General features: G+C 41.8%; 1 protein-coding gene across 1 annotated transcript in view; it reads right to left on the bottom strand.

The window, feature by feature from the left end:
- LOC140211882 (glutamate receptor ionotropic, delta-1-like) overlaps positions 1-27,328 on the bottom strand; it is a 993,352-nt gene that overhangs the window by 125,305 nt on the left and 840,719 nt on the right. The window contains exon 8 of the mRNA XM_072282070.1: positions 17,078-17,197. Coding sequence (XP_072138171.1) covers positions 17,078-17,197 — 120 coding nt within the window. The remainder of the gene's footprint in view (positions 1-17,077; positions 17,198-27,328) is intronic.

Here is a 27,328-nt window from a genome sequence, read left to right as displayed (position 1 = left end):
TAAGATGCCGGCTCTGTGAGGGGTTTCATTTATGCAGCTCACACTAGGATTTTCTTTTCTTCCCACCACTGGAAATGCACACAGATTACTAGGTACGACAGAAACTGAAACAAAAAAGGGGACAGTCAACTGAAAGGCACTGATCTTCGTCTGGAAAGCCAACAACTCTGCTTGGTAGTCAGTGGAAGATCCCGACTACTGATCTGAGCCATGTGTGTCTGTGGCCTGTAGCTCCACAGAGAATTGCCGGTGACATCTAGTTCATGGGACAAGCAAGTCTGACTTCAACACCCACATATTGTAACGAAGGAGCCAGAGAAGAATTGGAGGTCAGATACAGGTATATTCGGACCTCTTACGTTTTCAGTCTAGTGGTATGAACCTTCATTTAATGGGGTTATTTGCCCTGAGTTGAGCACAGGCAAATTATTTGTTTATTTCTTGCTTTTTCAAAATTTGTTATTTCTCTTTAATAGATGAAGCCTAGGAATTGCAAACACTTGGTGATGCTATTCCTGTGCAGCACTGCCTGGGCCAGATCCACTACTGGGAAGAGATCACACTCACAGGGAAATTAGTCTGGTTTTTTGAGAATGGTTCACCAGTGATGCTTTCCCAGCATCAATCACAAACCTAATGACTTCATAGGACCTGCACGTCAACTTTCCTTCACTGCTTCTGCACGCTGGAACTCCCAAGTGCAACCTACGACCTTCATTAAATAGTCACAAGAAAACTGAGAGCACATCACGTCGAGACAGGTAATGAGACTGCAATTAAAGGGTTTACCTCATGACATTGATGTCTGTCACACTGCATCTGCCAGCCTCATTACCTTCTGTTTAATAGGATAACAGAAGCTGCCTCGGTTGCAGTTCTTCAAAATTTGCGACCTTTCTGTACAAGCGACATTTCAGTTGTATTCTCCATTTGCTTATTCTGTGAACAGCTGACAATGCAGTGTGACCAGAAGCCATTTTTAGCACAGGAGATGAGTGGGTCATCTTGCAGTGAAGTGAACGATCAGATAAGAAGGATAGCACGACGTGCGCTCTCCCCCACGCACTCCGTCACTGCAAGGGCAAACTTTTTTGTCCTTGGCTTTGTAACATACATTGCACTTCTGAAAAACCGCTCACCAAGTGTGAGCTCTGCACACGTAAACTGCACAAATGTGTTTCAAAACCATGAGACTCTGCCCATGCTGGAAATCTGGAGGCACATTTTCCATCTTCCCTTCACCTGGTCTCACCTGTCACCTTCCAGCTTGTATTCCTTTTCCCTGCCCCACCCTCCTTATTCTGGCCTCTTACTTTCCAGGCCAGGTGAAGGGTCCATACCCAAAATGCTGATGGTTTATTTCCATTCATAAATGCTGCCTGTGTTGCTAAGTTCCTCCAGCACTCTGTTTGCGTTCTCAGTGTGTTTCAGTGCCTGATTCTCAAAGTTAAAAGTAAATGTATTATCAAAGTACATATATGTTACCAGTCCAACACAGGTAAAGACCTCCCCATCACTGAGCACATTTACGAGGAGCGCTGTTGCCGGAACGCAACATCCGTCATCAAGGACCACCACTATCCAGGCCATGCTCCCTTCTCAATGCTGCCATCAGAAAGGAGGCACAGGAGCCTCAAGTTCCACACCTCCAGGTTCAGGAACAGTTATTACCCCTCAACCTTCAGGTTCTTGAACCAAAGGGGGCAAGTTCACTCACACCAATACTGAACTGAGTCCACACCTACAGATTTACTGTTAAGGGCACCACAACTCCTGTTCTCAATTTTTATTGCTTAGATATTATTATTATTGTTCTTTTCTTTTATTTTTATATTTGCACATTTTGTTGCCTTTTGCATATTGGTTGTTTGTCCACCTCTGCTGTGTGCAGTTTCTCATTGTTTTGTTTGGGCGTTTTCCAATTACTATGAAGGCCCACAAGAAAATTACTCTCAGTGTTGTGTATACTGCATATACTTTGTTAATAAATTTACTTTGAACTTTGATATACTACCTTGAGATTCATTTTCTTGCGGTAATTTACAGGAAAAACAGAGGTACAATGAATTTTTATGAAAAACTATACAGAAACAAAGACTGAAGAAGGCCAATGTGCAGAAAAAGACAAACTGCAAATAAAAATAATACCGAAAACGTAAGTTGTGAAAGAAAATCATCGAAAGTGAGTCTGTAGGTCATACAACACACATCAAAGTTGCTGGTGAACGCAGCAGGCCAGGCAGCATCTCTAGGAAGAGGTACAGTCGATGTTTCAGGCCGAGACCCTTCGCCAGGACTAACTGAAGGAAGAGTGAGTAAGAGATTTGAAAGTGGGAGGGGGAGGGGGAGATCCAAAATGACAGGAGAAGACAGGAGGTGGAGGGATGGAGCCAAGAGCTGGACAGGTGATAGGCAAAAGGGATACGAGCGGATCATGGGACAGGAGGTCCGGGAAGAAAGACAAGGGGGGGGGGAACCCAGAGGATGGGCAAGGGGTATAGTGAGAGGGACAGAGGGAGAATAAGGTGAGAGAGAAAAAGAATATACACACACATATATATGTATGATTATAAATAAATAAATAACGGATGGGGTACGAGGGGGAGGTGGGGCATTAACGGAAGTTAGAGAAGTCAATGTCATCAGGTTGGAGACTACCCAGATGGAATATAAGGTGTTGTTCCTCCAACCTGAGTGTGACTTCATCTTTACAGTAGAGGAGGCCGTGGATAGACATATCAGAATGGGAATGGGACGTGGAATTAAAATGCGTGGCTGCTGGGAGATCCTGCTTTCTCTGGCGAACAGAGCGTAGGTGTTCAGCGAAACGGTCTCCCAGTCTGATAGCCTCCAACCTGATAGCATGAACATTGACTTCTCTAACTTCCGTTAATGCCCCACCTCCCCCTCGTACCCCGTCTGTTACTTATTATATATATATATATATATATATATATATATATATATATATGTGTGTGTGTGTGTGTGTGTGTGTGTGTATGTATTCTTTTTCTTTCTCTCCTTTTTCTCCCTCTGTCCCTCCCACTGTACTCCTTGCCCATCCTCTGGGCTTCCCCCCTCCCCCTTTCTTTCTCCCTAGGCCTCCTGTCCCATGATCCTCTCATATCCCCTTTGCCAATCACCTGTCCAGCTCTTGGCTCCATCCCTCCCCCTCCTGTCTTCTCCTATCATTTTGGATCTCCCCCTCCCCCTCCCACTTTCAAATCTCTTACTAACTCTTCCTTCAGTTAGTCCTGACGAAGGGTCTCGGCCTGAAACGTCGACTGTACCTCTTCCTAGAGATGTTGCCTGGCCTGCTGCGTTCACCAGCAACTTTGGTGTGTGTTGCTTGAAATTCTAGCATCTGCAGAATTCCTCATGATTGCATCTGTAGGTCATACAATCAGATCAGAGTAGTGGTGATTTAAGTTATCCAGGCTGGTTCAGGAACCTGATGATTGAAGGGTAATAACCGTCCTGAAACTGGTGGAGTGGGACCTGAGGCTTCTGTACCTCCTTCCTGATGATGGTAGTGAGAAGAGGACATGGTCTGGATGGTGCAGATCTCAGATGGTGTGTGCTGCTTTCTTGGGACAGTGCTCCGTGTAAATGTATTCAAGGATGGGGAGGGCTTCGTCTGTGATGGACCGTGCTGCATTAACCATTTTCCATAGCCTTTTCCGTTCCTGGACATTGGCATTTCCGTACCAGATCGTGATGCAACCAGTCGGAATACTCTCCACTGTGTATCTGTATAAGTTTGTTGAAGTTTTTGGTGACGTGCCGAATCCATGCAGACCTTGAAGAAAGTAGAAGTGCTGTTGTGATAACACTTATGTGCTTGTCCCAGGACAGATCTCTGATATGTTGGTGCCAAGGAATTTGACTCTATGGCATAAGGTACCAGACTGCTGCTTTAACCCATGCTTCCAATTTCAGAAATTTTAGTGGGAAACAATTGGGCATTAGCAGCACATTTAGCACATCAAAAGAAGGAGAAATCTAATTTCTAAGCACTGAAATTGGGGTGGTTTGAATTAAATTTATAATTCTACTTTGCTGCTCACCATACAAAAATAACAAAGTGATGTCACAAGGCCATTTGGAAGTGATAGGGGTGGGATCTCAGGTTCTACATCTGAGACCATTTCCTCTTGTGGCCCACTCTAGTTGGCTGTGTCTACCAGGCTTGAATTGGCAAGACAGAAGCACGAGTGGCAGGCGGAGTTGCAGGAAATGCATAAGATACTGAGTGCATGCAGCTGGCTGCACCAACCTGGACCCGCTTACTTTCAGCATGCAGTGAAGGTATTTCATTCAGAGCTCCCAAAATCATGCTGCTCATGTGACTCCTATCATCATTCCAGGTAAGGAGTCCCATCTCGTTCAGGTGGTTTGTAAGAACCCAGGTATGTGCTCCACATGAATAATTCAGGGTAGCTGAATTTAATTGTCCTGCACAATATTTACCAGAAGCACATTATATGATGAAACATATAACTGCAAATGTTGGAATCTGGAGCAAGACACAAAATGCTGGAGGACCTTTAAGGGTCAGACAGCATCTATGAAGGGAAAAGGATAATTGATGGTTTGGATTAAGACCCTTCAGCTGGACCCATCTATATCTGTTGTGACTTTTAATTCCAGATGAAGAGTCGTGATCTGAAACGTTGAGTGTCCATTTCCCTGCTTGAATGACCTGCTGAATTCCTCCAGCAGTCTGTGTATTACTTGAAGAATTGACAGCAGAATACTGGTCATGCCAATGACATGTACATATCCTGCAGATCTTTTTAGGGTCATAGCTATAAAGCACTACAGCACACTGGCTCAGCAAGTCCACACCAGCCTAGACCCATCTAACTACACCCACACTGTATCCCTCCATATACTTTAATGTTAAAATTGAATTGGCATCTACCACTTCCGCAAGCAGCTCGATCCACACTTGCACCATCCTCTGAGAGAAGAAGCTCCTCCTCGGATTCCCTTAGATGTTTCATCTTTCACTCTAAATCTATAACTTTCAGTTCTTGTCTCACCCAACTTGAGGAGTAAAAGCCTGCAAGCATCCACCCTCATAATTTTGTATTCATGTATATGATCTCCCCTCATTTTCCCACATTCCAGTGAAGGAGAAGATTTGACAGGCTAAGACTCAATTATGTAACATCCTTCTCGGGAGCATAGGGACTGGCTTCAGTGCTGCTAACTCAAGTATGCTCTCCTTAGATCAATCAGCACAAAGTTCCAACAGAATGCTCCAGTGCTAAGGAACACAGAAAACCATTAAACAGAATTAAAGCTAAGCATAATAAAAACGTAGCTGGGAGTCAAAAGGGATAAACATTTTGAAGTTTTATTATTCATAACAGTCAGAGTAAATTAGAAATCGCTCCGATCTAATAATGCAGCTCTTCTATTTCCTTACCCATTAAAGCATGACTCATCTCTTCCAATTTCAGCCCAAGTACAAAGAAACTGGAACAATTAAAATGTAGACTAGTCTCTATCAGGAATGCATTGTAAAATGTTCGTATCTGAACTGCATCAATAAATGGATTTGAAATTGTGCTTTAAGTGGAAAAAAATCAATAAAGCATGACAGCAACTTTTTTTAATCTTCTCTAGTATTTGCTGGAGTCAAAGGGCAGCACTGAGTGCACTGCGCACTTTTGCTGGTAATCCTTCCAGCTCTGGGGCAGCTCAAGAGGCCTTTGGGGCTTATTATGAATTCAAAGAGGTTGATGAGGTCTCATTTTGGGACTGAGGGGAATTAGTTTGGTGCATTTGCTGAGAATAAAGGAATTCGGATTTAGCATTGAAACAGATCAGTCGATCTCTTAATAGCAGCCATTAAAATGGGGGAGCTTGGTGGCTCAAGCCTATTAACTAGTTAATAAATAGCGGCTGAATAATCTAATGATTTTTCAAATGTAATTGTACACTTTCAAAAGCCTGAATTGTGGAATTATGTGTAATCCCACCTCTGAGAACTCTACAAATAGATAGACAAAAAGATTAGAGAATGATTGGGAAAGGCTTCTCACACTGCACCAGTAATATTATCTCTAAACTGATAAAGGTACCTGTCTCTGTCAAAATGAAACATCCTGTTTTATGCATTAACCGTTCCCTAAATAGGACTGAAAGTTTCGGTCCCAATCTGGGGCAAGTTATTGGCAGTTTTATAATATAATCACAAAGAGAAAATATGCAGGCGCTGGAAATCCGAGCAACACACACAAAATGCTAGAGGAACTCAGCAGGACTGGCAGCATATATGGAAAAAAGTACAGTCGTGGTTTCGGGTCGAACCCCTTTGGCAGGACTGGAGAAAAAAAGCTGAGGAGTAGATTTAAAAGGTGGGAGACATGCAGAGAGAAAAACACCAGGTGATAGGTGAAACCTGGAGGGGGAGGAATGAAACTTTGTAAGGTAGATTTATAATCCAAGATCAAGCCCTTCAATTCAGCACAGTGAAAAATACTCCAGGATGCCTGTTAACAAACTGAACAAGAAAGAAAATTAGCAGTGCGTAAAGTAGGTGGGCAAATACTGAGCAAAAGTAAAAGGGTGCCTGTCTAACCTGTGTAGGCGAAGTCAACAATTTGTGTAACAATAAATGTGCAATGGGCAGGTGGGTGCTGGGTATATGAATAGCAGAAATGTAAGGAGTAGGGGTATATGAATGGGCAGAACATTTCAAGGGGAGGGTGGAGAGTGGATGTGCGTATAACAGGTAATGTGTGGGTGGGAGATACAATGGGTAGTGTAAAGGGAGGGTACATAGTAGTCAAGATGTAGGTGTATGATAAATGGGATATAAGCCGGATAGAGTGATATAATGGATTGGACGTAAAGTGAACATGGGGTATAACTGATTGGTGTCTGGTAGGCAGGCTATATGATGGGCAGTGCATCACAGGCAGAGGTGATGGGGTACAATCAATCCCATTAGATCCAATACCAGTCTTAAGAGTTGAATAGGTATTCTTCTAACATAATCCTTATACATCCCAACCCCTCTGTTCGTAGATCAAATTCTCATCGCTTCTCCTCATGTCACTAACCAGCTGCAAGTAATTCTCCTAATATACTTAATCAAAACAATTTTGAATCATCCATTAAATCTCACTGACACAATCACAATGCACTTAAAATCTATTTGGGCAGGTGCAAGGATTACTCATAGAGACATAGCAAAGTACAGCACAGAAGCAGTGTAATCTGCCTATCTAGTCTGTGCTGAACCATTTAAACTGCCTAATTCCATTGATCTGTACCAGGCCCATAACCCTCCATATCCCTACCATCGATGTAGCTATCCAAACTTCTCTTAAACATTGAAATCAAGCTCACATGCACCACTTGCGCTGGAAGTAATTCAACATTCTCATGATCCTCTGAGTGAAGAAGTTTCCCCTCATGGGAAGGTCTAGAGGGATATGAGCCAAAATTGCGAAAATGGGGCTTGCCTAGAAATGCACCTTGGTCAGGATGGATGAGTTGGGCTGAAGGGCCTGTTTCCATGCTGTACTACTCCACGTTATGGTGCAAAAGTGCTGGGCACATATATACTGCTAGGGTGCCTAATACCTCTGCACAGTACTGTAGTAATTTTATGTATTGCTCTGTACTGCTGCGAAAAAACCCTCATTTCATGGCCTATGTGAGAGATGATAAACCTGATTCTGATCTGTGTCTCTATTATGGACTGAGAGTGGGAGAGGGGGCAGGGAGAAAGGAATCATGGTTGGGAAAAGGGGAGCGAGTGGAGGAACAGGAAGCACCAGAGAGACATTCTGTAACGATCAATAAACCAAATGTTTGAAATCAAATTGCCTTGGCTGGTGTCTCTGGGCTGCAGCCCTGCACCAGGCACTCCTCCTCTGCCACCTGCCCCACACTCCTCCCATGGTGCTCCACCCTCGCCATTCCCAACAATCTTCTGCTGCCACCAGTTTTTCAAATTTGCTCTCCGCTCCACATTGACAAATACAGTACAAAAGTCTTAGGTGCCTAAGACATTTGCACAGTACTGTATAACTCTATGAGTTTATCTTGCCTTAATTTTCTCTGCTGCAAGGAGACCAAACCCAGCTTCTACACTCTCTCCACAATGGTCCATCATCCCTGGGGCCAATCTGCTCTACTGTGTACATACATCTATTGATGCTTCTGGACACATCTTCAGTGATGTTCCTGGAATCATCGGATGTTTCGGGTCTTTCAACATCATACAACCTCCTCCAGGTGACCCAGCCGGGGCTGATCAGACCCCAGCTTGTGTCCAGATGGCTAGCTTCTTATGACTCCATGGCTCTCCTCTTTTGAGCCACAGCCATCTTGAGGCCCTCTCTGCCACATCAGTGGTACTGTGGATGGCTCTCCTCTTCCTCTTTCCCTCGATGCCCAAAATGCTGAAGGCTCTAACTAAAGAACGGGCTATGAATCCCCCACAACCAACCTCCACTGGGAGACACCTCGCTCTCCATCCAGCCTGCTGACAGTTGCTGACCAGTCCTGCATACTTGGAGAGCTTCCTTTCAAAGGCCTCTTCCAAGCTATCTTCCCATGGGACTGTCAGCTCCAGCAGCACCACTTGCTTAGTAGACTCAGACACTAGGACAATGTCTGGTCGCAAGGTGGTGGCTGCGATATAGTTGGGGAACTTCAGCAGCCCTTCGAGGTCCACCAACAGCTACCAGTCCCTTGCAGAGGTCAGAATGCCTGCAGATGTTCTTTTGGCAGGTATTGGCTGCTCCCCAGCTCTGACAAAGGCAATGGTCTGCTTGGAGGGTCAGGACTGCTTCGCCCACTCAACTCCTGCGCTGACGGCTTCAGCGATGGTCTTCAGGACCTGATCATGCCTCCACCTGTACCGTCCCTCACCAAGTGCCCTTGCACAGCCACTGAGGAAGTGCTCCAGGGTTCCTCGCTTGGAGTACAGTGGGCACGCAGATGAATCTGCCTTGCCCCATGTGTGCAAGTTTGATGGGCTTGGAAGCACATCGTACACTGCCTGGATGAGAAATTGGATGCGGTGTGGTTCGGCTTTCCAAAGATCAGCCCAGGTCACTTTCCTCTCAACTGCATTCTTCCACCTTGTCCAAGCTCCCTGTTGCTTCATTTCCACTGCCTTGCAGGCTCTCATCTCCTCCTGAACTAGACGACGCCTTTCCTTCCCTCTGGTGTCCATTTGGGGAGTTGGAAAGGATCCTAGCCCAGCTCGGCCTTGTGTGACCACTCCTACCAGCCTCCTGTGACGCAGCCTCACCTCTGCCTCCTGAACAGCTTCCTCTGCTCTCCACTTCCTGCCAGTACTTACTTGGATCCCTGCTCTAGCCACCTTCGGGTCACTTGAGTCCCTATACTGTAGCACTTCTCTGGCTCTTGTTACCTTGAATTCTTCCTCCAAGGATTTGAAGGGCAGTTGCAGTTTGTTGTGGTGTCCATAGAGTGCGATGCTGCTCAGGCTCTTTGGCAGCCCCAGCCATCTCCTGAGGTAGTTGCTAACCCTCCCCTCTAAGGGCTCGACTGTCAAGATCGGAACTGCATAGACGAGGAGGGGCCACAGGATTCTGGGAAGAATGCCGTGCTGATACACCCAGGCTTTAAACTTCCCAGGTAGGCCAGACTTGTCCACAGATTTCAGCCAGCCATCCAACTCGGTGCAGGTTGCCTGAATGGATGTTGTGTCCCTTAAAGAGCTGTCAAAAACTTTGCCTAAGCTCTTGACTGGCTTTTCTGTGATGGTTGGGATGGCTGTGCCTGCGATGCTGAACAGGAACTTGTACTCCACCTTCCCTTTCCTCAGCACCATCGATCTTGGTTTGGCAGGTTTGAAACGCATCCGGGCCCACTCCACCAGCTTTTCGAGCCCTTGCAGAATCCTCCAGCGGTCTGGGACTGATTCTGTGGTGACAGTGAGGTCATCCATGAATGCCCTGATAGGTGGTTGCTGTTGAGCGGAATTCATTCTGGGCCCTCTGGACTCTGGTTCAGCAGACTTAGTGAGCATGTTCATGGCTAGGGAGAACAGAGTCACTGAGATAGTGCACCCTGTGATGATGCCGACCTCCACCTTGTGCCAGGTTGATGTAATTGCTCCTGAAGAGACCCTCATCCTGAAGTTGCTGTAATAATCAGCGATAAGGCCTCTGATTCTGCTGGGGAGGTGATATTTGGTCAGTGTGAGCTGCACCAGCTTGTGCGGAATGGAGCCATATGCATTTGCCAGGTCGAGCCACAACACTGACAGGTTGCCCTTGTTCTCTCTGGCCTCCCTGATGAGCTGTGTCACCACACCGATGTGCTCCAGACAGCCCGGCATCCCTGAAATGCCACCCTTCTGGACTGATGTATCAATATAGGTGTTCTTTGCTAAGTAGGTGCACAACCGGTTGGAAATTGCACTGAAGAAGATCTTCGCCTCGACACACAGCAGGGAGATGATGCGAAACTGATCTATCTAGGTGGCATTTTCCTCCTTCGGGATCCACACCCCTTCAGCCACTCTCCACTGTTCTGGGATCTTCCCTCTTCTCCAGAAGATTATCAGGATCTTCCACAGACGCAGCAGGAGTTTGGGGCAGTCTTATACACTTTGTACGAGGTGTTGCTTGGTCCTGGAGCCGAACTTGCCCTTGCTTTGCAGACGACCTCTCTGACTTCCTTTAGTTGCAGCTCTGACATGTTGAACTGCACATCCGGTTCAGGTGGGTCTATTTGGATGTTGCACTCTCCCAACTCCTGCTCTCTTTCAGGATCATTATATATCTTCTTCAGATGTTGGTCTATGTCTTCCTGCGAACAGGCCAGTTTCCCACTGCGCTTCTCCCCCAGCAACGCCTTGGTGAACTTGAAGGGGTTGGCGATAAAGGCAGCACGTTTTCGAGCCCTTTCACGACGACGCCTCCGATGCCACTCTGCCCGGCGGAGGACCCTGATCTTCTTTCGTAGTGTGCACATCAGCTGGGCCAAGCCAATGCGCTCCTCTTCTCCTGCCTCCTTGTATTGGGACTTCAGCGCTTTCATCTCCTGCCTGATGTTGTGGATCCTCAATGCTCTTTGGTTCTTCGAGTAAGATGTTTTGGAGCCTTTCTTCTCCTCTTCTCCAAACCGTTCAGCTGCGAGACTAACAATAATTGTTGTCATGGCTTGCAGCTTCCTATCAACCCCTCCCTTCGCCGTTGCCTCCAGAATTTGGTTAACATTGTCATCAAACTGCTTCCACAGTGAAGTCATGTTAGCTGCAGGCCATTTGATCCGCGTCCTGTTAGACTTCATGTTCGAGGGATTAGTTTGCAACACTTGGAGGTTCCAGGCACTATGGGGTGACTCCGGGCCTGGCCCCTCCTTTGTCTCACCAGGTTGGACACCTGCGCATTGTGCTGCTCCTGCTCCCGCCAAACACTTCATCCTCGCTTGGTGGATCTTCAAGCCGCGATCGTTCTTGCAGATTTTGCCACATGCACACTGCACAATATCTTGATATCCTTCCTGAAGCGTTGCTACTTTCACTTCAAGTAGAGTCCTTCTCAATGAAATGCAAGGCTGACAGCAGAGAGCACAGATGCTTTAACCCACACTGGTTTGTGAGGTACAGCTTCTAATAGTGGATAAAGAAGCAAAAGCTGCCTTGCAGGCAGTGCTGAATGAACAATGTTAGAAGGTGGATTTGAAAAGATAGGGTCAAATATCCAGCCAACAGTCAAAGCAGCAGACTTTAATGGAGAAATATTTAATGCACTTACATGATCTTTTCTTTCTGCAATCTAGAAAAGGCATTATAGCACTTAAACATAGATAGATTAATTCTGACATTAAAAAGAGGAACATCATATGAACCCTTTAAGCCTCTGTTCATACTGTAAGCGTAAGTCTGAATATCATGTGTTGATTTTAAACTCTGAAAATTAATTTTGATGCTATAATAAAATTCAAGGTGCCATAACAAAGTAAATTGTATGATTATTGGTTAAAGCTAGGTGCTAAGTAAGCCCCACAAACTATATTATTACTGACTTTTGCCATATTAACCTTTGCGACCACTATTTTTTTACTCTAAAGGCACATATTGCAGCTCCAAGGGCTTTGGCATGGTATCTAATTGAGATTTTGAGCACCCATTTTATTCAATGACATACAGCTAGACCTCCCTCCTCGGAAGCCTGTGCTTACTGCAGGAAGAAGTTCCAGACGTAATTTTATTTACAGTTTAATGTTGGAAATATTTGAGAACTAAATTATTTTCATTTCATTTGTCTTCCTCCCAGAATTGCCAATTTAAAGGTTAAAACAGCTTTACAACACATAATTGCTAGGTAATTTTAAATAATTGCCTTTTAAATGTGTTTAATGATGTATTTCATGTGGCATCTTTTGAAATGAATGACAACACTCAAAATCCTATGATTGTCCATTCTTATTGGTCTACCAGTTATTTTGTGCACAATACTTTTTAAAAAGATCTCTGACTTTAACAAATTGCTCGTCATTAGTGACAGAAGCAGGCTCAGTTAGATGACTTCCCTTCAAATATGTTTATTTTAATGTGACATTGACTATAGACCACAGAGAGAGCAACAGAGAGCAGTGGGTGTACTGACAATTACATTCAGGAGTAACACCATTCAATATATGATGTTTTGATGATTCTTTCTACTATCAGTAATAAAAGCAATTCTTCACCACACTTTAACGACCCATCAATAATGTCCCATTAATTATTTTGCTTAGTCTGTATCTATTTGCCATTTGTACACTTTGCACCTCAGAGCCCTCCAGACCAGGACTATAATTAACAGCAAAGGGCTATTAAAGCAAAATGCTAACACCAGCAATTAAGAATCTAACCGATAAACACCAAATGCTCTTAAAACTAGTTTTGATTTCTCCAGCAACATGGGTGATTCTCAGAACAGCAATCATCCCTACAAAGTCAAGGGGTATTCAAAAGATCAAACCCAGAGCTGCTACTGTTTATTAGCTTACAATAAATTTTATTACATTAACACGTGAACATATCAGGAGCAAGTGCAGGCCATTTGGCTCGTGAATCCTGCTTCACCATTCAATAAGATCATGGCTAATTTGACCGTGGAGTCTCCTCCACCTTCCTGTCTTTTCTCCATATTCCCCAGCTATGCAAAATCTATATTACTGTTTCTTAAGTATATTTAGTGACGTAGCCTCTTCTGCTTTCCTGGGCAGAGAATTGCACTGATTCACTACTCCCTGGGAAAAGGAATTTCCCCTCATCACTATTCTTAATTGATTCCCTCGAATCTTGAGGCTATGTCATAGAAGTCTTGAGATAAATCAGTCAGTAATTTCATATTGAACTATTCACTTGGGCAGTTGAAACCTCTTTGAAATTTTAACTATCTCACTGTTCTGTGTGAGTCTGAATCTAGGACACACCTGTAGTATGAAGGCTTTTTCCTTGCTGATAGAAGTGAATGGGAAGAGCTGCAGACATATGGAACATAGACATAAGCACATGTACTGATGTGCTCCAACATGAAACCAGTGAAGGGGAGACCAAGAAAGACTGAAAGGCCTTCAAGTGAAAAATCTCTTAATGATTGCACCAATTTTACAGAGCCAAAGACTGCTGAGAGATTTTGCAATTTGGAATGAAGTTGATGCTATAATTAAATAGTAAAGAAACAGAGGCAGACTTAATCCAAATGCAAAATACTGCAAATCCCGGAAATCTGATATAATGATTAAAAAAAAAAGACATTAGGCAGCATCAGTAGAGGGAAAAAAAGTATATTCCAGTTCAGTAGCCATTTATCAGAATCTTTCTTGCTGTATTGTTTGTTTTTCAGCTTAATGTTACGCACAATACTGGGTCAAACTGTGCAATTATCCAAAGAAGAAGCCTGCGATTAAGTGAGTGTTAATCTCTGAGAGAAGATAATCACAAGCAGTTTGGAATCAGAGGATGACATAACCAACGTGTTACCATTTCCAAACAATTAATATTGTCTGATGACTTGGACACTGTGACTTTATGAGACCGTTTGCACACTCCATACCTAACACTGCTTCCTAAACTAAGTGTGAAATGGGATTTATAAATAGCTCAGAAAGTATCCGTTGAGCAGGAAGCTGTTGTTTTGGGTGGACATGATGGGAAGTGCAGAGAAACAGTAATAGAAGCTCAAAGGATGAACATCACAGCTGCTACTCTTCAATACATAGAGCAAGCATTTGCAAGCAGTTGTGAGATCAATAGAGTAAGGGGAATTAAAGAACCAACAAAATGAATGTAAAAGAGTGACTGCACACTGCCTAAATGGACCTTTGTATCTCCCTGTGCACTACAGTGCTTTAGAGTTGCAAAAGGAAAAATCTAAAGTAACGTTTATTGCAAAAAGTGATGCCAAACGATTTTATATATATATATCAATCCTCTGTTGACAATGTTTTCTGGACAAGGAACAGAAGAAAGTAATAGTAGTTGATATGACAATCCTGAATGACAGTAACATTAGGAAGAAAGAATATGAGAAGGTGGAGAAATACCTGGGCTTGAAAGAGCAGATAGAAAGGATGTGGAAGGTTAAAGCCAGAGTAATCCCAGTGGTGATAGGAGCACTTGGAGCTGTGACACCTGGACTGGGAGAGTGGCTCCAACAAATCCCGGGAAGAACACTTGAGATCTCGGTCCAGGAGAACACACCACTAGGAACAGCAAGGATACTGCTCCGAACCCTCAACTCCTAGGCCTCTCTGGTGGAGGACCCGAGATTGAGGGAAAAATACACATACACACCACCCACAAGGGGTGAGAAAATATATATATATATAAAAACAAAAAACATCCAATGAGCAGCAGTTCTGTTTGTGAAAAGGTCCTTGTTGATTTGAGAGGTCAGAGGAGAATGGCCGGATTGGTTCAAGCTTACAGAAAGGCGACAGTAATTCAAATAACTATGCATTACAAAGGTGGTGTGTGCATTTACTATAAATTATAATTATATATACATACAGTGTATATGTATTTTTCTTATAATAATATATAATTTATAGGGTATTTTATGAATTGCATTGTACTGCTGCCACATAACAACACATTTCACAACATATGTAAAATAGACTTTGTAGTTTCTGTGAAGCAGCAGTTTATGAAGCAAATATACTGCATTCCTGAAGTGCATTGCCAGATCATGGGAGGGTGCTATGTTAAGCCTGGGGTTTGATTACACATAGTGTTAGGCTCGGAAAACAGTGAGACACGCCCAGTTCCTGATGACCAACAGCAGAGGATAAAGTTGTGGATAAAAGATAAACTGGAGGAAGTCGGGCTGTTCAACCTTGGAATAAACAACAGGGACTGAGTCTCAGGTGAGTGCGTGGTTTGGAAAAGGTAAAAGTTCAGAGTAGTTTCAGGTGAAACAGTTGAGCAAAGCGTCACAACGTCACACTGGAGAAAGAATCACTTATGACTGATAGGAACGTTTTTACAAGAGAGGTCAGTGAGTGGAATAAATCAAATCTTAGAGACCAACCTTTTGTCACTTATGAAATCACTTGATGTTAGGCAAGAAGATCTTGAGTCAGCAGGTGAACGTGAAGTGAATGGTCTCATCTGTAATTATTGCATCGCTAGGGCTGACAAATTCAAGAAAAGAGTCGCGCTGCATAACTGGTTGCATTTGATCAGTAATGTTTTCAGTGATGGATATGCTGTCAGCTAAAGCCAGCGCGACCTCACTTTTCTACAGGATCAGCTCAAGCCTATGACTTTGAACCTGACAAAATTACTTCTTAATCCCAGTTATTATGATGAGACCTCAGAGGGCCTTCCAGTTTCTCAAAATGTGCTTATACAACACCTAACATAAAAAATGCTCCCTATCTGTCCATAATTCTGCCCCCTAAAGTCTGACTAAGATGTGCCACACTCAGCTTCAACTAAAGTAATGAAAACTGTCAGGTAGTATCTAGAACTGGGGTTCTTAACCTTTCTTTAGCCACAGACCTCTTTGGCAGTCCAGTAAAGCCTATGGACCCCTTCTCAGAATAATGTATTTAAGTATAGAAAATAAAATACTTAGGATTACAAAATAAACAAATTATATTGAAATGCAGTTATTAACATGTTAAACAAAACAAATTTATGATATAATAATATATATGCTTCTTTGTGATTTTATTGGTGACAAAGTCACAGATACTGCTACTACTACTGTGGCTTGTGTCTACATTCATAATTGAAGGAAATGCTAAATTTCAGTTAGATATTAGTGAAAATAAAGATGTAATTTTTTTCCCATCCAAGTTCATGGACCCCCTGGAACCTAGCCATGGACCCCTTGTATCCCAGGTTAACAACCCCCAATCTAGAATTTTGGCTTTGCAGAGAAACTGATTAAGGGTTAAAATGTTCAGGGGCCAACACACCATAACAGAAGGTGAACATGAGTCTACAAACAGTCAGAAAATTTATATTAAATTACCAGGCTGGTGTTCTTGACATGATTATTCTTCATTCAAAAAGACTCATTGCTTATTTATTTCACAGCATTTTCAGGGAGTTTGCTATATTCAGGTTGCCTGCTGTATGTCTGTATAACACAACTGACTATGCTACAGAGATAATGAAGCAGCTTGAGTACACCAGCGGGACATAAAGATGCTGCACCATTACAAGTTTGTGCTATCTTCCTTTAATCTCTCAGGTTGCAACTTCTTCAGCAGTTTCACTGTCAATCAATCATTTTCTCCACATGTTCTGTGGGTCAGTAAATTGTTTCACTTAGAATAGCGTTTATTCCACAGATGAGTGGTGCAACAGAGCTTCCAGATGGTAACATGCAAAAAAAAACTCAAATCTTAACAAGTATTAGGGAAGATTATTACAAGCAGATCTTGAAAATAACATGACTCATTAAAACCAGCAGAGAGGGACAACATTTTCTAAGCAGAAGAAATAGCATTGGTTGACACCTATCAGACTAGAATCCAGTTTGTGAAGTTTATACTTTATTTGCTCATGCACCATTCCAAACCATGTTGTGCAAACAGAAAATGAGAAACAGAAATATGTACTTACCCTTCGAACATCTTTTCCAAATGTTTCACTGTAACTGGTGCCAAGGATCTCAAAATTAATATTGGTGTTAGATACTCCATCTGCAAAAGCCATGGTTCCAGTTAGACCCGTAATTTGGCCCTAAAGGGAAGCAGAAGACACAATAGGTCAAGACACAGGAGATGATAGATGCTATGATCAGCAGTAAATAAAAAACACAAATTGCTGTGGTACTTAGTGGGTCAGGCAGCATCAGTGTAGGCAGAGGGATGGTCAACATTTTGGGTCAGGACCCTGCATCAGGACATCATATTTATGATGGAATATCGCCAACTTCATATAGCTGCCACTCTACCCAAAAGACCCTCATTTGATGCACTGATCATCAATGCTTTATACAATTTATTGTTCTTGAATAATTCTGAGCCTGGAGAGGGTGATGAAAATGACAACTTTAACAGGCTGCTCTGAATCTTATAACTGCACTCAATCAAAATTATTTTATAATAAGTCCTTGCATGCAGAATCTCAACAAAATAATTTTCCAACATTACAACATATAATCCAATTGATTGAATCAAACCCATCAATTTGCATCCATGGAGAGAGAAGTGGGATGAGATTAGTACAGGATTGTTCTATTAAAGAGCTAGCATATACTAGTCAAAAATCCCTTTTCTGCACACTAAGCTCTTAGTTTAGGTGTCAGTTTGATTTTTTAACTGATTAAAAAGAATTCAGATAGATCCACTCAGTTGCTATTATATGAACTGTAATGAGTGAAATCAGTTCCAGTAAGTCATCTTTCTGAACAATATAATACATCTTAGCCAGCATTTTTTCTCTTAACCTATAACACTGAAATAGATTATCTGGTAATTTATCTATGTATTGCTGGGGTCCTGATGTGCATACGTTCACGAGGATTATAATAATGGCTATACTTTATTGGTTGTAAATTGCATCAGGACATACAGTGTTCATGAAAAATGGCCTATAAAATAATACGTGCATTTTACCAGCTCTCTTTCACTCCCATCATAGCAAATCTTAAATGATCCAGATCAAATGCAAGTTCATTGGCCTGAAACATTAATTCTGTTTTTCCCTTTTCATAGATGCTGACTGACTTACTGAGTATTTCGAGGATTTTTTCTGTCTCTATCATCAGTCTTTTGTTTTGTTCTTGTTTATGTGACTTGTTTTCTATGTATTTTGAGAGGCGCATTGGTTACACTGGAATAATGTTCTTGTAAGGGAATCAAAACATTTTCAGAGAACCAAACACTGTTGTTCCTCAAAATTTCTCTTGAAATCAAGCTGCTTGCAATTTTGAAAATTCAGAGATATACTATCACTGAACTATATTAATCACAGATTAAGTACATCTCAGATTCAGAATCAGATTTATTATCATTGGCATCTGACGTGAAATTTGTTAACTTAGCAGCAGCAGTTCAATGCAATACATAATCTAGCAGAGAGAGAAAAAAATAAATAAACAAGTAAATCAATTGTGTATATTGAATAGATTTTAAAAATCGTGCAAAAACAGAATTACTGTATATTTTAAAAAAAATGAGGTAGTGTCAAAAGCTTCAATGTCCATTTAGGAATCAGATAGCAGAGGGGAAGAAGCTGTTCCTGATTCGCTGAGTGTCTGCCTTCAGGCTTCTGTATCTCTTACCTGATGGTAACAATGAGAAAAGGGCATGCCCTGGGTGCTGGAGGTCCTTAATAATGGACGCTGCCTTTCTGAGATACCGCTCCTTAAAGATGCCCTGGGTACTTTGAGCTAGTGCCCAAGATGAAGCTGACTAGATTTACAACCTTCTGCAGCTTCTTTCAGTCCTGTGCAGTAGCCCTTCCATACCAGATAGTGATACAGCCTGTCAGAATGCTCTCCACGGTACAATTATAGGAGTTTTTGAGTGTATTTGTTCACATGCCAAATCTCTTCAAACTAATAATAAAGTATAGCCGCTGTCTTGCCTACTTTATAACTACATCAATATGTTGGGACCAGGTTAGATTCTGAGAGTTCTTGACACCAAGGAACTTGAAGCTGCTCACTCTCTCCACTTCTGATCCCTCTATGAGGATTGGTATATGTTCCTTTGTCTTATCCTTCCTGAAGTCCAGTATCAGCTCTTTCGTCTTACTGACATTGAGTGCCAGGTTGTTGCTGTGGCACCATTCCACTAGTTGGCATACCTCACTCCTGTACTCCTGTAATCATTGTTACAGTGAACATAGGTATTCATTTTAATATTATATTTTAGGTTTTAGTAAATGACATGGCAGAGGCGTTTTAGATTCAAGAGAAACTAACAATTCCTTTACTGTCAAACAAGTACAGAACAAAAAGTGTAACAAAAAAAACTTCACATTGTTACATCATCATGTCAGACCAATCTCTTAAAGTGAACCCCAACTCAGGGACCCAGACAGGGTCTGCAATACTTTACTTCCTAGATGAGTATGCTGCAGTTGTTACCGACTTCACTAAAATGGGGTACTGATTGTGGATGATCAGCCATGATCACAGTGAATGGTGGTGCTGGCTTGAAGGACCGAATGGCTTACTCCGGCACCTATTGTCGAAAACCTGTGTGGATGAGTGTGTGCCCACAAAGACATGCTATACATTCTCAAACCAAAATCCATGGATGAACCAGGAGGTACGTCGTCTGCTGAAGGCTAGATTGGTGGCATTCAAGTCTGGCAACCCAGGCCTGTACCAGAAAACCAGGTATGAATTGCGGAGGGCTATTTCAAAGATGAAGAGACAATTTTGATTGAGGTTGGAGGTGACATTGGATGCATGGCAACTCTGGCAAGGACTGCAAGACATTACTTGCTACAAAGCGAAACCCAACAGCATGAATGGCAGCGATGCTTCACTACCAGATGAACTCAACGCCTTCTTGCACGCTTTGAAAGGGAGAACACAACTACAGCTGTGAAGATCCCTGCTGCACCTGATGACCCTGTGATCTCTGTCTCAGAGGCCGATGTTAGGCTGTCTTTAAAGTGAGTGAACCCTCAAAAGATGGAATGTCCCGATGGAGTACCTGGTATAGCTCTGAAAACCTGTGCCAACCAACTAGTGTGAACACTCAAGGATATTTTCAACCTCTCACTGCTACGGTCAGACATTCCCACTTGCTTCAAAAAGGCAACAATTATACCAGTGCCTAAGAAGAATAATATGGGCTGCCTTAATGACTATCACCCAGTAGCACTCACATCGACAGTGATGAAATGCTTTGAGAGGTTGATCATGACTAGAATGGACTCCTGCCTCAGCAAGGACCTGGACCCATTGCAATTTGCCTATCGCCACAATCAGTCAACAGCAGACTCAATCTCAGTAGCTCACCAGACAGCTTTAGACCACCTGGACAACACAAACACCCATGTCAGGATGCTGTTCATGGACTATAGCTCAGCATTTAATACCATCATTCCCACAATCCTGATTGAGAAATTGCAGAACCTGGGCCTCTGTACCTCCCTCTGCAATTGGACTGTCGACTTCCTAACTGGAAGGCCACAATCTGTGCGGATTGGTGATAGCATATCCTCCTCGCTGACGATCAACACTGGCATGCCTCAGGGGTGTGTGCTTAGCCCACTGCTCTACTCTCTATATACACATGACTGTGTGGCTAGGCATAGCTCAAACACCATCTATAAATTTGCTGATGATGCAACAATTGTTGGTCGAATCTCAGGTGATGACGAGAGGGCGTACAGGAGTGAGATATGCCAACTAGTGGAGTGGTGCCACAGCAACACCTGGCACTCAACGTCAGTAAGACGAAAGAGCTGATGCTGGACTTCAGGAAGGATAAGACGAAGGAGCACATACCAATCCTCATAGAGGGATCAGAAGTGGAGAGAGTGAGCAGCTTCAAGTTCCTCGGTGTCAAGATCTCTTAGGATCTAACCTGGTCCCAACATATTGATGTAGTTATAAAGTAGGCAAGACAGTGGCTATACTTTATTAGGAGTTTGAAGAGATTTGGCATGTGACACAAATACACTCAAAAACTTCTATACTTGTACCATGGAAAGCATTCTGACAGGCTGCATCACTGTCTGGTATGGAGGGGCTACTGCACAGGACCGAAAGAAGCTGCAGAGGGTTGTAAATCTAGTCAGCTCCATCTTGGGCACTAGCCTACAAAGTACCCAGGATATCTTCAGGGAGCAGTGTCTCAGAAAGGCCGCATCCTTTAATAAGGACGTCTAGCACCCAGGGCATGCACTTTTCTCACTGTTACAATCAGACAGGAGGTACAGAAGCCTGAAGACACACACGCAGTGATTCAGTAACAGCTTCTTCCCCTCCGCCATCCGATTCCTAAATGGACATTGAATCTTTGGATACTACCTCACTTTTTTAAAATATACAGTATTTCTGATTTTCCACATTTTTTAACATTTATTCAATATACATAATTGATTTACTTGTTTATTTATTATTATTTTAATTTTATTTATTATTATTATTTCTCTGCTAGATTATGTATTGCATTGAACTGCTGCTGCTAGGTTAACAAATTTCACGTCACATGCTGGTGATAATAAACCTGATTCTGATTCTGAATTATGTATATATTTCCATCCCTCACATTACCCTACAATATCCTGTATAATGAGAATAAATTGAAAATGTTTTTGTGCATCAGGATTCTGTGTTCAAAACTGAATGAGATGATGACATTGCTACTTGTGGATGGGACTCTGGGATGTGGTTAGTATTTATGTCACAAAATGAGAGGTGCACTAAAATATTGAAATTTCTGCAAGCTAGCTTTCACAAGCAAACAATAAATTCTGATTCATTCGTGGCTGAAGCAGTAATTGGCATGGGTTGGTAATTGCATAATTATGAGGACACGTTGGAAATAAATGCACCAACGTGCCTACATGGCCTGCTATCCAACCATCTGTGATTACACATAAAATCTGTCACTTACAGTCTGATTTGTCTTCCAAAAGTTGTTGTATTTCTGAAAGAGGGTAACTAACTAAGCACACACATTACAAGAGGTGAAAAATCTCTCTGTTTGTCACCGTAACCTTGAACATCAGGATCTTGGACATTGGAGCTCACTAATCTAATTTTCCTCTGGGAAGCAGTCTGAGATGTTCCTTTGTCTTACTCCCCTCCTATCCCTTCATGGCCTTGTTTTATTAGTGTATAATTTAGATTCGTATCTTGGTGGAGCAGATCAAAATTAACGAACTATTGCTTTATAAGCACATAAATGTAGGATTCATTTGTAGGATTCACAAATGTTGGAAAAAGGTCAGCAAAGAATTCCACTATTGGACCATTTTAGATTCTCATTAGAACATTAGGAAGCTTGCAACTTGTCAAAGAATCCAATAGGCTGATCACATTTATACCTTAGAAACTAATCATAATCGTTCTTTAGAAGAGTAAGAGTAAGAGCAGTACAGAATGGAACAGGCCCTTTGGCTCTCAATGTAGCCAAGCTAATTAAATTAGTAATCAAATGCCCAACTCAACTAATACCTTTTGCCTACACAGTGGCTGTATCCTTCCATTTCCCGCAAATTCATGTGCCTATCTAAGAGGCTCTCGGATACCTCTGTTGTATTTGTCGCCATCATAATTCCAGTCAGTACTTTCCAGGCAACCACCACCCACCGTTAGTAAACTTGCCCTGAACATCTCCCTGAACTTACCTCCTCTCACATTAAGCGCATGCCATTTGAAGTTTGACATTTCAACCCTGTGAGATAGATATTAGCTGTCTGCTCTACCCATGCCTTTCATAATCTTATAACCTTCTATCAGACATCCCATGCACTAGAGAAAACATTCCAAGTTTGTCCACACTCTCTTTACAGCTAATACTCCCCAATGCAGGTAGCATGTTAAACCTCTTCTGAACCTCCTCTAACATCTCAACATATTTCCTATAATGGGGCAACCAGAACTTAATGTAATGCTCCAGATGTGGCCTAACTAGAGTTTTATAAAGCCACAACCTAATTTCCCAACTCTTGAACTCAGTTCCTCAATTAATACAGACAAGCATGCCATATGCCTTCTTTATCAAGCTATCAGCCTGTATAACCGCTTTCAAGGAGCTATGGGTTTGGACTCTTAGATCCCCCTGCACATCAACACTGTTAACAGAGTACTGTCTCTTGAAGTTTGATCACCCACTGTCCCAGTGGTTATCTGGGGTGGGGGGGGGGGAGAGAGGGAGGAAGAGGTCTGTCATATAGTCCCATTAGGGTGACTGCATCTTTCATATTTTTGAGAACCAGTTAGATGAGTTCTCCACTGTGTCTCCCTTGAGTGCAGATTAATGGTGCAACTCCACATTAACCCCTCCTGCACCCCACCATACCTTTACTGCTTTCTCCATCTCTTCTAAAACATTAAAACTTGGGAAAATTAGGCATCCATTTCTGTCCCTCTCTCAGTCAAGTCTCTGTTAGGGCCACAATATCATAATTTCACCTACCAATGGATCCTCTACATTCATGACCCTTAACCACAATACTCCTGGTATTAAAACACTTCAACCTGTCCATCCCATTGTAGCTATTACCTTACTCCTGCCTGTTCTTACTGGTCATACTATCTACTTTCCCCTCAACACCTCCACTTCCTGATTTTGTGCTATGGTTCCCACCCTGCTGCCAAACTAATTTAAGCCCTCCTGAATAAGATTAGTGACCATCCTAGCCAGGATATTGATTACTCTCCAATTAAGTCTGCCTTGCCTTGCCTTGCACCCTTAACTCCTGGTGGAGTTATCCGGGCGCCGTCATGACAAGCTTTGCACCAGTTTGTTCCATCTGTCGCGGTTGTGTGCCAGAGCCTGGGTCACCACAAATGTTTTCCCTGTCCATTCTTTAATGTTGTCCGCCCATCTTTTCCTCTGTCTTTTCCCCTCCACAGTTCCTTGTAGAATTGTCTTTGCAATGCCACTGGATCTTGTTACGTGGCTGTACAACCTCAGCTTTCTTTTCTTCACCGTTGTGAGAAGGTCTTCATGGGGGCCAATGTGGTGCTGGATGGTCTCGCGGACCTGCTCGTTTGTGATGTGGTCCAAGTGTGAGATGCCCAAGATGTTGCGATAGCATCTCATTTCCAATGTCTGTATCTTCCTCTGTGGCTCTGCTGTGAGGGTCCATGACTCAATTAAGTTCATGTATATATAAATTCAGTAATGAAGCAGAAGAGCATTAGTTGAAGTATTGTAATTAAAAGAAAGTGGGAAAGGAGATTGTAAAATGACTTTATTTCATAGACCCCAAAATAAGGACATGAAAACAAGAGATAACACAAAACAAGACAAGAAAGAGCTTCTTCCAGGAGTTGGCATTTTAATGGACCATTTGGCCGCCTCTTGCACTTGACCTCTGGGAAAAAAAAGCCTTCTCATTCTATGAAGAAGCATGAAATTCTCTCTGTTAAACTTGATTTGATAAAAACAAGGAACATGAGGCAGAAGAATAGCTATTTCCCCTTGATAAGAAACCTGTTCAAGGTGCCCTGGTAGTGTAGTGGTTAGCACATTGCTATTACAGCCCAGGGTGTCGGCGTTTAGAGTTCAATTCCAGTGTCTGCTGTAAGGAGGTTTGTATGTCCTTCCCATATGCGCATAGGTATCCTCCAGGTGCATTGGAAAAACATCAACTAATTTCAGAACTGACAAGTCTCCTTCACAGCAGAGTGACTCATATTATTATTGAGACTTTAACCAGATTATCACAGAACTAACAATAAGTGAAAGATCCATTCTCTGTCCGAAGTGCTTTCAGCAGTCTAGTTCTCCAAATAATGATGAGATTCTATGATTTTATTTCCTCCATAACAAGTTTTCTGAGCACAAAAAGCAAACTGCTTTTTATCATTAACAAGCGGCACAGAGTAACGTTGGGATTTGGCTGGATGCTCTACCTCTTCATTGTATTTAATACCCCAGGGAAGGTCAGAGCAGGAGTTCAAACAGAGGAAGATTCTGATGCACAGGGGGTGGGGGACAAATGAAAGTGAAGTGGGTATAAATAGAATGAGTAGAGGATCACGGATGGAAAGAGCTTAGTGCGTCATTCATCCATTTTCTGGTGATTAATAAAGAGAAAGGAAATTGAAGGAGTGGGACTCTGATAATTCACAAAATTGAACTATTCATTAAAATTTAAAACGTACTTTTTAAAATTTGGCCTACTTATAGGATTACTTAATGACTTTTGATGTCGATTACATTTATATAATTTGGTCTATTCAATTACATTTTATTTTATATAATGTTTGTCTTTACTTATGATTTTTAGTTTTGTCTCACATTTTTATTGATTCATCATCACAATCTATGTAAAACACTTTGAGTCTGCATCTTAATGTATGAAACGTGCTATGTGAATAAAGTTATTATTATTTTATTTTTTCACAGCTGAAGCTGGCAAAACCTGAGGTACGGGCATAGCCAAGCATGCTCATTTCTCAATTGCTAGGAACTTTTGGACTTTTCTAATGGTGTTTAGTATTGTGGCTTTCTGAAGATTTACATAAATTTTGCTGTGCAGGCCTAATTGTTTAAGGCTGTTGTGTAGTGACTTTGGGATGATACCAGTTGTACATATTACTATTGGGACAATTTATACCCTGTTCATGTTCCAAAGTCTTACAATTTCCTCAGGTGTCTTCAATTCAGATGTTACTCACTTATTGATCTCTGTAAATTTTGTGTATTTGTACTGGCTATATCTATTAAATAAGTTGTTCTTGCTTGTTTATCCTGTATTATTACATCCAGACAGTAATTATGGATTGTCCTATCTGTAACAATGGATTGGTCATAATGTAATCTGCGGCATTCTGATTCTAACACTGGATCTGGCTTGCATTTATAGTGAGGTGCGATTTCTTTTATGAGTTTGTATTTAAAGCAAGATTTTAATGAATGATGTTTACCACTTGATTGTGCCTGTGTAAGTAATCAGATTGTGTTAAACTGCTTCAGGATCTTGTAATGTGTTGGATTGTTTCTGGTTTCTCTTGGCATTGTCTGCATTTGTTGTTTTTTTTTATTATGTATTTATGATAATTTTTGTGTTAAGCACTTGGTCCTGTTTTGCCACAAGAAACCCCTCTGTTTCTGGGAAGTGGTGTCCAACTGTGAGCCAGGCATTTGACGCTTCCTTGTTGACATCTATTCTGCTCAGATCGTGGGGATGTCTTCCATGGAGGGTAATGTTCTTCTATTGGCTAACTTTTTCTTCAATAGTGATAAGTTTGTCATTTTTCTGGGTTGTGCTCTCATTTAAGTTTAGTGGTGTATACTTCTTATCAGAATAGCATATGCTTGCATGGAGTGCTGATTGCTGTTTTCAGTGATGAAATTATATCCTTAGAAGTTTTATCTGGCTGTTGCATAGATTTTTAATGTCCATTATTCCTCCTCCCCATTCTGTCTTAGGTAGTAATTTATCATTTCAGTTATTTCTCTTTGTAAATTTTCCAGATCGGTTTCGGACCAAGATATTATGTCAAAAGAATGCACTAATATAGGTATAGCGAAAGTGTTTATTGCCTTTGTTATATTTTTACTATTGAGCTCAGTTTGGCAGGTTTTCTTAAGCCTTGCAGTAAATTCTGTCAAAAGTTTTTCCTTTATTGTACTATGGTCTGTTTTGTTTCCTTGTTGATATCCCGAATACTTACGTGTTTCACATTCATCCATCGGTTGTATTGTACACTGCTGCTCTGCTTTGTATTCTATTAGCTCTATTGCACCTTTCTTTATGTTTAATGTTCTGCATTTATCCAGTCCAAAGTTCATATTTATATCTTTCAAAAATAGCTCTACTATTTGAATTAATTGCTTTAGCTTAACTGATGAAGGAGCATATAATTTCAAATCATTCATGTATAGAAGGTCTATTAAGGTATAGGCCATTTCCTGTGAACATTACCTCACTTTTTTAATATATATTATTTCTGGGGTTTTTTGGCATGATTTTTAATCTATTCAATATACGTACACTACAATTGGTTTATTTATTTATTTATTATTGTTGTTATTGTTATTTTTCTTCTATATTATGTATTGCATTGAACTGCTGCTGCTAAGTTAACAAATTTCATGACATATGCCAGTGGTAATAAACCTGATCCTGATTTCATTTTACTGTTTTGATACCCAATTTTCATCCGGTTCAGTAAATTAGAGAGCAGGTTTAAAGCTAGACAGAACCATAGAGGACTTA

Source organism: Mobula birostris, chromosome 18 (genome assembly GCF_030028105.1).
Source record: "Mobula birostris isolate sMobBir1 chromosome 18, sMobBir1.hap1, whole genome shotgun sequence".
Classification (NCBI taxonomy): domain Eukaryota; kingdom Metazoa; phylum Chordata; class Chondrichthyes; order Myliobatiformes; family Myliobatidae; genus Mobula; species Mobula birostris.
Note: the sequence above shows the minus strand (reverse complement) of the source record. Positions and strands in the feature narration are given on the sequence as shown.